A 16,949-nucleotide genomic window follows, 5' to 3' on the forward strand; every position below is an offset into this window, starting at 1 on the left:
TGCACTGCATCCAAGCAGGAAAGCAGCGCCGAGGTGGTAGCCTATCACACAGGTTTGGCGATGAGAGTTCACCAATCCATGTGGACACCTGTCACTCTGACAAAAGGACCATCTAATATTTCAGTCCCAAGCAGCCACTGCCCACTTTGTAGACACTCCTAGCACCTGATTTTCTTAGAATACTACACAATTAAAACTGAATGTCTACTGGGTGTGCAGAATGTTTAAATCCGGTGGTTGCCAAGGGTTTTCTAAAAGGTAGTTCTAGTCCATTTAGGTCTCTAACCCAATATGCTAATCACGTACACTCATCACTGGGCTGTGACCCTGAAACGGATCAAGGGAAGCCCAGAAATTATTTTTCCACAATCTTTGCCTTCAAATTCCTCCCTTTCAAAGAAGACATCTCATCCACAGCCTCTGGGACTAGAAAGGAGAATGGCCACCGTGGCCTGCCACCAATTAATATTTTGTAATGTGGCATCTGCACCCCACACATACACAACCCAGCAATTCCTCCCAGCCGTCCATATATCCCAGGGAAATTTCTGAACAGGTCCATACAGGGACACATACATGGATCACCAACGCACTTTTGTTGGTGTTCTTCTGGTTTGGCTCTGGGATAGTGGAGAACTGGAGCAACCCAATGTCCACTGCGAAGAGAATGAAGTCACCTGTGGAGGGTGTCCGCTCGCTATGGGATGTTCGCAACAATTCGAATCTTGGGTCTGTTCTTTACTCACTCTCAGGAACTAACTCGGGAAAATCTTTCCCACTCACATCCTGAAAAGCCAAGATGACAAGCCCTGAGAAATTTTACTTTACATGAGAAAATAGCCTATTGTATTCAATATTCGCTCCATTTTTTAAAACAAATCATATTGTGCCAGGTACCCTGTGAAACAAAAATAAGATACCCGTGCCCATCCTTTCAGAATTCTTTGCCTTGGAAAGGAGAAAGACACAAATCCTTTTCATGTCCAGTGATAAAGACCGCAAAAGACGTGCACACCCATGCAATGAAAAACACTGAACGCACTGCCACCACCACAGGAAGCCGGGAGATGGAAGGACACGCTGCTCTAGGCAGCCATGCAGGGGCGTGAGCCCACCTCCCCTGGGCTCAGCTCTACACCCTCTGCGGCAAGGCCATGGTCCTGCAAGTTTTCAAGCATTCCCTTATTTCTCTCTCCACAAATGGGCAGGAAGGGACACTAGGAATCACCAGAAAACCAAGCCACCTGTGACCTGGTGTCTTGACTCCCACCTGCTGGAACTGCAAATTGAGAACACAAATGGGAGCCGTGGAGATTCAACTTACTGGATACCTGATGAGGGCCAATAAACTCCACCGATGTCCCCCCAAATGGGTCACACACAAGCTCCATGTGCCAATATTGCAGTATGGCACCGGAGCTTTCCCCTAGCATGGTGCTGACTGATGTATCCCCTACGGCCTTTCCCAGCTGGTCCAAGAGTAAGCTTATCTTTGCTGACACCTGAGGTGGTGACAGGCCAGCCTGCCACACAACCATCAAGTAATTGCCCTGGAGGGAAACAGCTCTCCGTGGATGCCACTAGTTGCCTGTGTTTCCAGCACCCCTTACCAAGACCCTGGGCTTGTTAACAAGGGCAGGGAGACAAGGATGTGGCTGTAAACACAGCAAATCTTCCTCTTTTTCAGGCCACGGTGAAACCTGCAAACTTCCTCTCAAAACAAATACTGGAAATGGATAAAATAAAATTCATGGGATTGCAAAGTAAAATAGCCACATTTTTAAACAGTGTTTAGGACACATGCACACCCACATGTCGCTGTTAGTAAAAATAGGCATAGAGTGGCACACGGACCACACGACAGTCATTACAAGGATGTTTATTTTTACCCTAAATAACCTGTTGATTAACGTGTTCCTGAGGGTTTCCAAACTAGTACATATTATTACACAATATTCATAGAGATTCTAATTCTATCCTTCAGGAACGCTCAAGCTACAAATATCTTCTAATTGTGAAATGCATCACTCTATCTGCCACACATGCCCCCTTATGAGCCATCAGCAACGTGGATCAAGCAGGATAAGGGACACTGTCAGGGGCCAGGGAGCAGAATGCAGGTATTTAGTCATCCTGGATTGGAACCATCTGAACTGGCATCTCAGCGATGATGAAACCCACTGGCCACAACTGCTGACCTATCTGTGACCACGCCCTCACTACAGCTCAATGCTCACGAGCACCTTAGCAATAGATCATTGAGCTGGAGGGTTCAAGCTACATTGAGTGTGAATACATTTTACTCCTAAAAATAAAGGTCACAATCTACTTCCAATGAGACGGTAGGTGCATTGTTGCACTCTGACTACAAAAAGGCACCCATGACAAAGCATTAATAGAAAATCAAAGCCCTTTTAAGTCAATTTCTTTTTTCTCCATTAAAATGCCATCAGCACACGCTTGAAAAATGAGATACGTACAGATGGGGGACATCTATCTAATGTTGTAATTGCTACCAAGATGGATAGAAGGACCCATAAGAATCTGCCCCTCTCCTAGTCAGATCTACACATTGTCAATTTAAAAACTCATCTAACTTCTGTGTTTTACAGCTGTAGAAACTGAGGCCAAGAAATTCAGAAATTTATCATAGTAATATTTCATGGTCTACAAAACTAGTTACTGTCTAAACCTGGAAGAAAGGTGGGTCTCCTGGCAGGCGTTCTCAGGCATTAGAACTACACAGATGTAATTTAAAATATTTTTATCCAAAAAGTTGTATGGTTTAAATTATGACACCATTATTTTAACTTACTAATTCAGACTAATTAGAGTGGTCATATCAGTCTGGCTTATTAACATGCCTAAGTAATTTAAAAATAAATCTATGATTTTATTATTTTCAAGTACTGTCAGCAACTTCACCTAGGTAACAAGAGGAGAATTTATAATTGGCAATATTTTTATTTTACCTGCTAAAAATGCATTAGGTGCATTATTTACAAAAATTAACTCCACATGAATCACAGACCTAAATGTAAAGCCTAAAGCTAAAACATTTTCTAGAAAACAACCTCTGTGACCTTGGGTTAGAGACAACCATTCCTAAGACATCAAAAACGCAATACAGAAAAGCACACACTGGGAAAGTGGACTTCATCAAAACGACAAAAAAAAATATGCTCTTCAAAAGACACCACTAAGAGGATGAACCAACTGACAGAAATTATTTGCAATTTACTTACCTGGTGAAGGAATTATATCAAGGATACATAAAAAACTCTCAAAACTCAGTATGCAAAACAAACGCTACTTTTGAAAAAGGGCCAAATTACTGGAATCCACACTTCGCCACAGATACACACAGCAATGGAAATCAGGTGCGACATCATCAGTCATTAGGGAAAAGCAAATGAGAACCACCGTAGGGTATCACTGCACACTTAGTGAAAAGCCCACCAATAAAAACACAGAGCCTACCAGGCGTGCACAACAACATGAGGCACTGAGACTCTCATTCACTGCTGGTGGGAGTGGGGGGCTGGTCCAACCACTTTGGAAAACAGTTTGACAATTTCTTAAAATGTCAAACATACATCCACCACACGAACCAATCATTGTGCTCCCTGGTATTTGCTTAAGAGTAATGAAAGCTTAGGTCCACATAAGCTCTTGTACAAAATGTTCATAAGGCCTCTCTCTGAAATGGCCCAAACTGCAAAACACCCCAAATGTCCATCAACAGGTGAATGGATAAACAGTGTGTGGCCAACAATGGAATTACTCAGCAATTTTTTTAAATGAGCTGATACACACGACATCACGGAAGAATCATAGAACAATTATGCACACGGAGGGGCACCTGGATGGCTCAGTCAGTTAAGCGTCTGACTTCAGCTCAGGTCATGATCTCGCGGTTCGTTTGTTGGAGCCCCCCCATGGGGCTTCTCTGCTGTCAGCACAAAGCCCACCTCAGATCCTCTGTCCCTCTCTCTCTGTCCCTCCCCTGCGCATGCATGCACCCTCTCAAAAAATAAGTAAACTTAAAACAATTCTGCCCAAAGAAATCAAAGAAGAAAAAAATATATACTGCATGATTCCACTTAAACACAATTCTACAAAATGCAAACTCATCTCTAATGACAGAAAGATCAGTAGTTTACCTAGGGATGGTGGGGGCGGGGGCAAGAGGTACCGGTTATCATGAGGGGCAAACCTCTTTCAGGGGTGACACATATATTCATCATTTTGATCATGCAGATGGTTTCATGATGTACATATATGTGCTAAAACTTAACGAACTTGGATGTCTGGGTGGCTCGGTCGGTTGAGCATTTGCCTCTTGATTTTGGCTCCAGTCATGAGCTCGTGGTCCGGAGATGGAGCCCTATGTGGGGCTGTGCACTGGGTATGGAGTCTGCTTAAGGTTCTCTCCCCCCCCCCCACCCCTCCCCAGCTCACACGCATGCAGCGCGCGCGCTCTCTCTCTCTCTCAAAAAAGAGAAAACTTATCAAATTATACACTTTTAAATGTGCCATTCGCGGTACGTCAGTTACACTTCAATAAAGCTGTTAAGAAGAAATGCAATTAAAAGAAGGGCTTTACATTCCAACATAAGACCAAAACTCTTTATATGAACTATTTAATTTAAAACCTCACAAAAACACTTTGAAATGTGGCACGTTGCTAGGCCCATTTCCAGGAAAAAGAAACTGAGGCTCCAAGAGAATGAATAACTTTGCTATTCAGGAACTCACATAGCTAGGACTTTACAGAGCAAAGGCACAAGCATTTTGATTTCACGTTAAATAAATGCTTCCAAAGAACTTGACAATTTTTTAAGATAACTTCAACAGCTCCCAGGCAAATATATTTACACTATTTATTTGCTTAGCAAATCTCTTTTCATAGACAGCACATGGGTAAATGTCATCCCTATCATTCCAGGATAATCACAAGCTCTAAAATTAATAGGGTTCAAATTAAGGTTTCAGTGACTCAGAAACAATCCAGGTTCTGACGTGTGACACACCCCCTGAGAGTTGCAAGTGAGGCTCACTGTAAAATAAATTCAACATCAGCACAACACAGGGTGGAAAGGACAGGCTAATAACCTTCTTGCTCCCACCTGGAGAGATCAAACCCCTGAATTTTTCTCCAGGAGCAGACACACATGCACACACACACACACACCTGGCAACCAAACGCTGATCTAGCCATTCTGTGGATGTTTCAAATTTCTAGGTGGTGCCCTAAAAGTACACTAACTAGGAAAATAGTAAGCTGCCCTCTCTCTTTACATACAGGCGTTATTTCCTACAGGATACGACGGGCCAGCAACAGCTTAAGCCCATGTAATACTGCCAACTGGAATTCCCCATCGTCCGCTGGTCAACACTACTTGGAAGTCTTTAGGATGACACTGCAGGACATCTGGCGAAGGGGTAGAGAAAACAGAAACATATTCACTTCCCTGACTCAAATCTACCCAGGCTCTCAAAGCTCCTGTTGGAAGAAGTGCCTTCCACCATCCCTTGCAAATGCTTTCCAAACAACAACTTCCGTGATTGTGCTTCATTTGGAGGAAGAAGACACACAACTCTGTTCTCCTTCATCCATCACCAAGTTCAGGTTGCTCAAGTCCTCCACCCCCAGACTTCAGGTATTTATTTCTAGTCCTTTAGCAGGTAGCAAAGGTCAGTGACGAACCAGAAAAAAATTACCTGCTTCTAGTAACACTATGGATACTCCCATTTTATTCATTTCATGCTCATAATATCTTTTTCCTGAAACAAAGTTCTCTATTATTTTCCCTTCTGACCTTGAGACCCCATAACTCACATCAAACAGGTAAGAAACAGGAAACGCAATTGGAGACGTCACCACCTTCAAGCTCTCCTAGTCTTGTTTAAATGGGTTACAGTTCTCACCTGATTTCCAACATTCCCTAAAACAGAAACACTGATGGCACATGACATTAGGAGTGAAATTGGGTTTTTTAAATTTTTTTAATGTTTATTTATCTTTGAGAGAGATGGAGAAACAGTGTGAACAGGGGAGGGGCGGAGAGAGGGAGGGAGGGAGAGAGGGGGAGAGAGAGAGAAAGAGAGAGAGAGAGGGAGAGAGAGAGAGAGAGAGAGAGAGAGAGAGAGAATGAATGAATCCCAAGCAGGCTTCAGGCTCTGAGCTGTCGGCACAGAGCCCAAAGCGGGGCTCAAACTCACAAACTGTGAGATCATGACCTGAGCAGAAGTCAGACGCTCAGCCGACTGAGCCACCCAGGCGCCCCAGAGTGAAATTTTTTTTAACTCTGTATACACACATAGCCTTCTCATAAACAATCAATCATTTCTAGTAGCTTTTTGAACATCTCTTCAATAACATTATTTCCAGTGTGCTATTGTGAGACCACCATATGGGGCAAAATATTTCAAGCATCCAAACTACACCTAAGAAAACACAAAACCTTTTTCTTCCTGTCCCATCTCTACCCTTCCTGACTCTTTTTACCAATGATTTCATTTTCTTTATATGGGACAAAAGATTCTGATTTCCTTATATAGCACTGACATCCAGAGGAGATACTGACCTATAGCTTTTAAACCCCAAATTGTAGGCTTTGTTTAGATGAGTTTAACTGCATGGCTTGAAAGAGGAAAGAGGAACTTTCTTCTCAAGGGTGAGGAGAATCTTTTTCCTAACTACCCAGAGAACTCTTCAAAGGCGGGATCTTTGCCTGCTCTGCCTCAAAGACTCAAAAGGGGGCAGAAGGAAAAGTCTGCTTTGCCAAGTAGGGTGACTCCCCAGCTCATTTAAGGAACTGAAATCCTTTTCTCTCCAGTCAGTGAAACAACCCTTCCTTCCCTCGAAAAACGATGTGAAGCCTGCTCATTTGTCAGGCATTTTGCAAGGCTGACCTTGCCGACAGCACTGGGACTTGAACTTAGAGCTGAGGACGTCAGAAGAAGCCGGAGATTAACACCTCGTGTAATCTGTTCCTTTCCCTTCATATTAAATGCCAAGGTTCTGAAAAGCCCATCAAGATGGCACTGGAGGAAAACAATGTAGGGTACAAGGTAGGTGAATGGACGCTAGAGGCTTTCGGCATCCAGGAATGACCGTGCTGGTGCAAAATGAGTATTTATTCACAGTCCTTCCGAAAAGTGGAGATGGAAGTCACCTTTTTAGAGGCAAAATATCCCTCTATCAGCCCAGCTGTGGCACATTAAGGCTAAAATGGAGACACAACAGGCCTGGATGAAACCAGAGCTTGGTAAGAGCAAGAGTCTCCCTTTGTTTTTCCTCCCAAATCAGTGATTCTCATCTCTGGCCCCAGGCCTGAACACTCACCAGGTAGCTATTAGCTAATACAGTTGCCTGGGCTCCACCTGGCAAGATTCAGACGCAACGCAACTGTGGTGAAAAGCCTCTGCCTTTGATCGTGTAATAGCTCCTCAGAGAGAGAATTAAGTAGGCATCATCATACAGACACCCTTATCAATCACCGCCCAAACAGAGGCTTTTTGACCATTCCACAATCCTTCTTCTTGTTGATAAAACAAAGGATTTGCCTGTGGAGCTGCATCCATAAAGAAACCATTTGCTGGAGGTGGGGCAGGAGGAGGACAGGGAAATTATGGAAGAAACCGTACTGAAACTGCATCATCAGATTGCACCTGAGGGGGTAAATGCCCAGTATTGGTCAAAAGAAGCTGTCCGTGGAGTAACTTCAAGACTTACTGGCTGGAGCCATCACACACACACACACACACACACACACACACACTCACTCTATCTCAAATTATTTTGAGACTTCACTCTTCCTAAAAGTACTCTCTTGCAAAGAATGGTCACATAGGCAGTGATGAGGAAATGGAACGATCTTCCCCACTCTTTATGAACAGAGGTCACAAACCCCACTTACCTAGCATCTTCCATAAACCTAGAAGTAGTCATGGGGGGAGGGGGGGAAACTAAATACAACATAAAAACAAATTACGTAAAACACAGATAAAACATTGTGCCCTACAAGTGACCCATGAAAATGCAAATAACTCATAATTCTCATCTTTCAGGAAGTATTGTTCAGACCCAATGTGTTAGCTTGTGCTATTTATCACAATACATGTGGCTATGGAGCACTTGAAATATGGCCAGGGCCACAAGTAGAAATAATATTTTGGATATATTAGGTTACATAAAACGTATTCATAAAATTAATTTCACCTATTTCGCTTAACTTTTTAACACGGTTATAGAACATTTAAAATTACATATGCAGCTCTCATATTTCTACTGGACCACCATGCAGTAGACCAGGCTTGCTTTCTGCTATTGAGCTCTTCTGAGCCTTGCCTGCCCCCTAGTGTCAGAACTCCGGCAACACACGCAAATCATTTTCCAAACATCTGTATCAGTACTATTCATTTTAGTCTGCAAAGTAAACAATAGTAGCTTACATATGCAGCTTTATTATTTGCAGTTTTCACAAGTAAGTTGCATTTGAGCCTCATCAAAATAACTCCTGTAGTAGAAGTTGCATTCCCCACTTAGTTATTATCTTGGAAAGAAAGACATTTCTTACAGAAAATTAGGGCCAAATTAGTCATTCCAATCAAAAGTACCTGCAGAGTTCCTGTAAAATTTCAGCCATTATAGGAGCCAGAAACATGAGCTCAAACTTAGATTCAATAACTACCCTTCGATTTATCCTAAGTTAAAAATAACACAAGGCACCTGTAGGGGCTAAGGGCTGGCCACCCCCAAGATGGGCCACGTTGGCATAAAGGTTATTTTGAGTTGAAAGCAATCAAGACCCAGTGGATTAAGTAAAGCTCTTTAACTCCCCATGAAAACTGTGTAAAACGATTTTTGATAGAAGACCTGCTCCAGGAAGAGAGCTATCACCAGAAGTAACTATGTTATGATATAAACCAGGTATGGTAGAGAGGAGGAATAGGCCTGGTCCACGAACATTGTCTATGACCCACTGTTCCTGAGTATCCCGGCAAATATCTGTTTACCGTACATTTACTGCTTCATTCTTCCTAAGGATTGCATTCCTTCTCTTTGAAGGCCCAGACCCCTACCCACTTCTTAGTTCAGAATGATGGACATACCTCATTTTGCCTGGCTTTGTAACTTCCATGTCTGTATGGATTCCCCATACATAGCCTATTAAATTTTATTTTCTCCTGTTTATCTGTCTCGTGTCAGTATGATTCTTAATCCAGCTAGAAGGACCTTGAGGGGACCAGATATTCTTGCTCCCTGACACACCAAATCACAGAACCACAACATTCAAATTTTCATCATCATTTATAATACGGAAAACAGGACACCTAAATTACCATAAATTTCGACAGTACAGATAGCTATAAAATAGAATACATTTAAAAGGAGAAGGCAGGTTGCAATAAAGACAACTAACATTCATTGAGCACTAACTGTGGAACACAATTCTTAGCACTTTCGAGACGTGAATACAGGCATACCTCGGAGATACTGCAGGGGCAGTTCTAGACCACTGCAATAAAGTCAACGACACAATAAAGACAAAAGGATTTTGTTTCCCAGTGCATATAAAAATTATGCGTACAATACACTATAGTCTATGAAGGGCACATTATCATTAGATCTAAAAAACAATGTACATACCTTAAAAATACTTTATTACAAAAATTGCTAACCATCATCCAGGCTTTCAGTGAGTCATAATCACTGATTGACTGCAGATCACCATAATACAATAATGACATGGTTTTAAATATTGCAAGAATTACCCAAATGCGACACAAAGATGTGACATGAGCCAATGCTATTGCAAAAATGGTGCCAGTACACTTCCTTGCACAAGATTACGACAGACGTTCAATTGGAAAGAAAAGATAAAAAGAAAGAAAAGGAACGAAGAAAAAACAATTCAGTAAAGCACAAGAAAACCAAGTATAATCAAACAGGGTATGCCTGTGGTGGACCCCTAGTTACAAACCTAACGGGACTCTTTTTTTTATATTTTATTATCTCCACTTTACAGAGGAGACTAAGTCCCAAACGGAATTGATAATCCGCCCAAGTACAGAAGGGGGAACCAAGCACACGTGAAACTCCCACAGCTCACTGCACCACGAACAGTACAATCCCTTGTATCTGACCCAGGCATTTCATGTCTTCTGCCAGCACCCAGGAAACTGTGACTGGCGGACTCATTAGCTGGCAAGTAGGGGGAGATCTCAGACCTGTCACAATTCTCATCACCCGACCAGCTTCCAGCACCTCCAGTTCACTCTGTCCCCAGCTTCCTGCAGCCTTGTTAGAAATTCCTTTTTTCCTGCTTTCTTCAAGTTGAGCCGAAACGTCAGTCTTCATAAAGCAATGCTCTTCATCACGGTCAGCCTTTTAGAACCATGAAAAACAAGACTTTTTCTCTTGTACATGATAAAGCTTTGACCTCCCAAGGCACTGATCTATCTCCTTGTACCGACACAATTCCCAGCCGTTCCTCAAAGATGAAAGTTTCCACACTGGCTCTCATTCTGGATGCCTCTAAATACATACATAGCTACCATTTATGGAGTGTTTACTATGTGCTAATCCATCTGCCTACTTTTTCTCATTCTGTCATCCCCATAACCTCGTAAGGTAAATACATAGAACGTTCCATTTTCACAGACGATGAAGTAGGTTCAGAATGGTTAAGTGGTCTTGACAAAGCCACACAGCCATACGTGCAGAATCAGGATTACATTTGACTTGAGAGTCCAAATACTTGGTTCCCTTTATGGCTTCATTCTCACGTGTGTTCCAATTAGTCAGGGCCTATTTACACCTGGACAGAGTATAGCACATAGGAGGCTTTACACCAAAGCAGATTATATTAAATAGCAGCTAAGCACCACAGCATCTGCTGTCATTTAAAACCCCAAAACAGGTCATACTTAAAGCTCCCTGGGGAAACAGAGCCACTGAAATGAATCTGCAAATCAGCAGCACCTACGTTCCTAACTGTCTGTTACATCAGAAAAGAAGCGATGATGTTACATCAGAGAAGAAGCATCCAACTTCTAAGGGGAATTTTAAATTTCTTTGAAGTGTCCAATTTCTCCTAGGAATAAATCTCAAGGTCGTAGGGTGTTTATCATCCCAAACTCATCATGTCTACACTGGACGAAACTTTTGCAAATCTCCCCCCAGTACTAATTCCACAAGCTTCTCAAGTTTCTGAAGCTGGCAGCACCTTTCCACCATGTTGTCTGCTGCCCTCTTGCGGGGAAATGGTGCTACTGACAGGAAAAAAAGAGGAAAAAGAAGAAAAAGACAAATCGCTAGTTGAAGAAATAACAGAGTTAACTCTGACTTCTTTTAAAAGAAACTGACCTAGCAGTTGACCCTTTCACCTTTTCTATTGCTTGAGGCTACACAAGTCCATGTGGTCTCACACTCCATCATTACATCAAGTAAGACCTTAAAAAACAAAGAAGGATGGTCTTTTGTGTTTTCTAATTCCTTAGAAACACCACTTGTGGACTTCTGTCCATGAATGCCATGTGCCTTAAAGAAAGACTCCCACCACCTATCCTAGGAAAAGTAGGTGGGGTTTTATTAGGTTTGGCTTCTTAATGCTTGAACTGAAATGAAAACCGCAAGCCACACCTAACACCTCATCTTGCAAAAGTGGGGTGAGTCGCACCTTCTTCCCCACCATCTTAGAGAGTCGTTGTAAGAACTCTCCTTGTTTAGGGGCGCCTGGGCGGTTCAGTCGGTTAAGCATCTGACTTCGACTCAGGTCACAATCTCGTGGTTCGTGAACTCGAGCCCCACGTCGGGCTCTGTGCTGACAGTTCAGAGCCTGGGGCTGCTTCGGACTCTGTGTCTCCCTCTCTCTGCCCCTCCTGCACTCATGCTCTCTCAAAAATAAACATTAAAAAAATGTTAAAACAAAAGAACTCTCCTTGTTTATACGCAACCATCAATGAGCCACTCTCCTAATCCAAGCCATTAAAAGCATCCAATAAACTTCTAACTAGGGTTTCCTGGGGCCACAGCTCCTTTAATTGGCCAGCACCAAACAAAAAGCCCTTGGGACAGTGTCAGGAGTCCTTCTGGACACTCAGGCACAGGCTTCTGCAGTTAACCCTCTGCGGCTTGTTCCTGCTCTGGAGCTGCCTACATCCAGAGCGGAGTAAAAATCTGACTAGAGCTTCTCAGCCTCTCAGTACAGACAGCCTCCCCCACCCCCACCCCACTCCTGTTGATTCTGACTCCGAGTTTTCTATCAGCGGAGCTCTTATGCTAGGAAGAAAACCACAGACTTGCTTCTCCTGAAGGTCATTAGTGAAAATTTCTACCAGTCCCCAACCCCTCTCCATCACACACACACACACACACACACACACACACACACACACACACACAGCCTCACTGGAATGGGAGGGAAAAGGGAGAACAGTGAAGGGATGAGGTAGGGGATTATCAAAGTGCCCAGTCTACAAAAAGCTTTTGCAAATCAATGAGTAAACAATCATGAGAGCCAAAAGAAAAGTGGATAAAGAATACAGTAGCTCAAATAAAAACAAACAGTTCACCAGCACACCGAGTTGTCAGTCAAAAACAGATGCAAGCCCATACAACCCACAAGTTGGCAAAAAATTAAGACCTGATAGCACCAATGGGGCACCTGGGTGGCTCAGTTGGTTAAGCAACTGACTTCGGCTCAGGTCATGATCTCGCAGTTTGTGAGTTCAAGCCCCGCATCGGGCTCTGTGCTGAGAGCCTGGAGCCTGCTTCTGATTCTGTGTCTCCCCCTCTCTCTACCACTCACGTGCTCATGCTCTGTGACTCTCTGTCAATAATAAATAAATGTTAAAAAAAAAAAAAAAAAACTTGAAGCACCAAGTGTTGACAAGGTTTTGGGGAAACGGGCATGATCACTCAATTAATGTTAGTGGAAGTATAAATAAGTCCAAAAGTTTCGAAGAGCGCTTAGGCACTACTAAAACATTAACGTGCTGGGTCAGAAGCTGAATACTCACCAAAATTCAGGTTCTGCTAATCTCCCTGCACAGCTAAAGTGTTTCCCAGTTGCTCTGCAGTAAGGTGTGGTTATGGGCCTCTGGTATACACACATACTGGTATACACATTCTTTTTTTTCCGGAAGGATAGTTGTTAATGATTAATTTTATGTATCAGCTGGATTGGGCCATGGGATGCCCAGATACCTGACTAAACATTATTTCTGGGCGTGTCTTGAAGCATATGGGTGGCTCAGTCGGGTAAGCCCCCAACTCTCGATTTCGGGCCAGGTCATGGTCTCATGGTTGGTGAGATCGAGAAAGAGTTAGCCTCCATGATGACAGCATAGACCCTACTTGGGATTTTCTCTCTTTCTCTCTCTGCCCCTCCCCCACTTGCTCTAGCCAATGGCAGGACGGTGCAAGTGATGCAGCCCTCGTCTAGGCCACCCCATTAACACCTCTCAGGTGAATTTTCCCTGCACATCTCCCTTCCCAGGTGACTGGAATAGAGGCCACTCTAGGACAACCGGGGATGCCACAGGTTGAAAATGATAGTACTTCCATCCACTGTCGGTTCCAAAGAGACTGCAGTACAGAATGATCACCCGGCTGACGTAGTTACCTCCTACCCCCAAGACTTATAAGCAAAAACCAAACTTCCATTTGTTGAGCCATTCTGTGTACTTGGTCTTTTGGTTACAGCAATTAGGCTACTCTCACTAATGCATTTACATGCACTTTAACTCAATATCTCACTACTAGGAATTCATCTGAAGTTGGAACATACACAGTTGTATAAATATGGTAAGAAGCCAAGCGTCCACAAAATTGGGAGTGGTCAAATCATTTATGGCACATCCATACCATAGAGGACTAAGCAGTGTGACAGAGAGTAACAGATCTATAAGCACTCACATAAAAAAATCTACAAACTCTGTTGTTAAATGGGAAAAAAAAATCAAAACAAGGAGCACAATAATGTGTAAGTGCATACACACATACTGGTATACACATTCTTTTTTTTCCGGAAGGATAGTTGTTAATGATTAATTTTATGTATCAGCTGGATTGGGCCATGGGATGCCCAGATACCTGATTAAACATTATTTCTGGGTGTGTCTTGAAGCACATGGGGTGGCTCAGATGGGTAAGCCCCCAACTCTCGATTTCGGGCCAGGTCATGGTCTCATGGTTGGTCTCGTGGTTGGGCTCCATGATGACAGCACAGAGCCTACTTGGGATTTTCTCTCTTTCTCTCTCTCTCTCTGCCCCTCCCCCACTTGCTTACACTCACTCACTCTCTCTCAAAATAAATAGTTTTTAAAAAATATTATTTCTGGGTGTGTCTGTAAAGGTGTTTCTGGAAGCAATTAGCGTTTAAATTGGTGGACTGAGTAGATGCCACTGCCCAATGTGTCAGAGCCTCATCCAATCCCTCCACCTTGCAAATTACAGATCATGAAACATCTCAGCCTACACAGTTATGTGAGCCAATACGTCATAAGAAATCTCTTTCTATATCTAACACACACACACACACACACACACACACACACACAGTAAAAGAATAAGAGAACAGAGCCCCCTTCAGGAGGGAACCAGTCCTGGCTCCTTTGATGGTTGTTTAGACAAGTGGTGAGAGGGATTTAAATCACAAAGATGAAGGAAGCCCCCAAAAGCCAAGAAGCACGTGCTGAGAATCCAAATAAAATCACCTAGGAATGAAAATTTCATTTCCTTAGCAGAATTTGCCAAGGCTTTGCTCTGACTTCTTGCTGTCCTGATTGCTGTTGAGTCTTTGCTCATATGGAAGATCCTGTCCCTACTTCTTGTGTATATAATTCTAATCTTAATTTATATCTATCCCTATGGTTGCACCTTTTCTAAATTCAAAGACATGAGGATTGCCACATGGATAAAAACTGAAGGTTCCGTCACATCCTGTGTTTCCTTCAACTTTTAATCACTTTCCAACACAATGCTGCAAGCTGAGTTCCTGGATGTCTGGAAATCTGTTCTTGATAACCTGCCCCACTGAAAGGTTTGCCTGACTGCTACCCTCTCAACCTCCACCCAAGAAAAGAGATACGAATTAAACAGATAAGACTAATGACTTCACACACTCTATCCCTGAGAACAAGCTCATCAAAAGACACACAGTGCAATGACCAGCTAGCTGTAGGCACTTCACAGCAGCCAAATGGTATTGATTTTATGCTGATTCATTAAAATTTCAATTATTTTTCCCTTCTTCTCTGAACTCTCGCTTGAGAAGGGAAAATTGAGTCGTGAGAGATTTTTAAACTCATCTGAAGCCTAAAATTATGTCTTAACCTTTAAATACCAGAATAACAGAGTGGAAAGCACAACCAGTTACACATCTGAAGGTAGGGATATCTGATAAACTCTACACACAAGACCTGTGGGAGAGAATTCATGATTCTGACCTATACCTGGTTTAAGGGTTCAATATTCACTTTTTCACCAAGCCGTCAAAGCAAGCCTGGCATTGCCATGCCTCAAACTATGGAAGCAAAGACAGTAAATTAATTACCTGGCAATAAGTCCACAAACGTGAATTACTCAGGAAAACACAATTCACTGTGGGCTTTCCAAGTATGTACCACTTTCAATGTAGATGTAACAAGGAAAGGGGAATGGGGGCAAACACACACACACACATGCACCTGCACAACCACACACAGATACTTAACTGATTATTTTCATCTTTTTTTAGAAATAAGCAAAGTATAGACCAGGATCTCACTAGAAATTATGAGGATGATACTCTAAAACTTTAGACACGTCTTATTTTAGGTCCCATACAAAAGCTACCACTGCTTTTTTCTTTCCTTTCTTCTTCATTTTTTTAAACCCTTCACCATCGTTTCTCCACACATGTTGAAAAGGTCTTAGATTATCTGAAAGCTTCGCTCCAGCCCTGGAAGTGTTTAAGTTTACCAATAAAGATGTTCTGCCTTCAAAGGAAGCTACAGCAGTAATACATGCACAAAGAAAGTGCTGCTGGCTCTCTGGGATTCTTTGAGAAAAACCACTGTAAGAATGGAAATGTACTCAAGAAAGGAAAAGGAACAAACCTGGAAAACATCTTTAAAAAATGTCTGCAGCAACATTCTTTAAACACCACACCACTGAACTGCTTTGCTCTGATTATTTCATGCTTTCTCCCGTTATTTATACACCATCAAAAGCTCTTGTCAATTACCTGTGTCTCAAACATGGAGTCTGACGTTTGCAAGGGTTTTATTAATTGATCTCAGTGGCATATCATGAGCTTAAAGGGCTTACCTGCGTGTCCCCGGAGGTGCTGGCTCGAGGCGGACATCAGCTTACAGCACACCATTAACACATAGGCCAGAAAGAGCCAGTGTGACAGTAACACTGACTTAGCATAGACTCTCATCCTGGAGAGAAAGCAGGACACAAAGTCAGCGAGAGCTCAGTGAGGTGAGGCCCTGGGGCAAACATGCCAACAGGCTCTGGGGGAAACTGGGAGAAAGCTGCAGGACATATTCAGTGCTGGACTTCTTCTCCCCCCAAGGAAAGTGAAGGCCAATTACATCTGATTTGCACCCAGTATTAACTCAATGTGCAATGAACACTTTTTGTAATTATGAGTTTTCATGTTAGCAATGTGCTTCAGTGAGAAGTCTATTTAGGGCCACCTGGGTGGCCCAGTCGGTTAAGTGGCTGACTTCAGCTCAGGCCATGATCTCACGGCGTATGGGTTCGAGCCCTGCATCAGTCTCTGTGCTGGCAGCTCAGAGCCTGGAGCCTGCTCCAGATTCTGGCTCTCCTGCTCTCTCTTCCCCATCCCCACCCAGCTTGTGCTCTGTCTTGCAAAAATAACCATTTTTAAAAAAAATTCTTACAACTGCTAAGTCTATTTATGAAGCCCCAGTGTATAGCTTGA

At 42.9% G+C, this 16,949-nt stretch overlaps 1 protein-coding gene across 6 annotated transcripts in view; it reads right to left on the reverse strand.

Moving 5' to 3' along the window:
- Positions 1-16,949, reverse strand: part of TAFA4 (TAFA chemokine like family member 4) — a 173,175-nt gene that overhangs the window by 105,179 nt on the left and 51,047 nt on the right. For all 6 annotated transcript variants that reach the window (XM_042929937.1, XM_042929935.1, XM_042929938.1 and 3 more), the window contains one exon: positions 16,325-16,440. In XM_042929937.1, the coding sequence (XP_042785871.1) occupies positions 16,325-16,439 (115 nt within the window). In that variant the 5' untranslated portion in view covers position 16,440. The remainder of the gene's footprint in view (positions 1-16,324; positions 16,441-16,949) is intronic.

The sequence above is a fragment of the Panthera leo genome, chromosome A2 (genome assembly GCF_018350215.1).
Source record: "Panthera leo isolate Ple1 chromosome A2, P.leo_Ple1_pat1.1, whole genome shotgun sequence".
Taxonomy (NCBI): Eukaryota; Metazoa; Chordata; class Mammalia; order Carnivora; family Felidae; genus Panthera; species Panthera leo.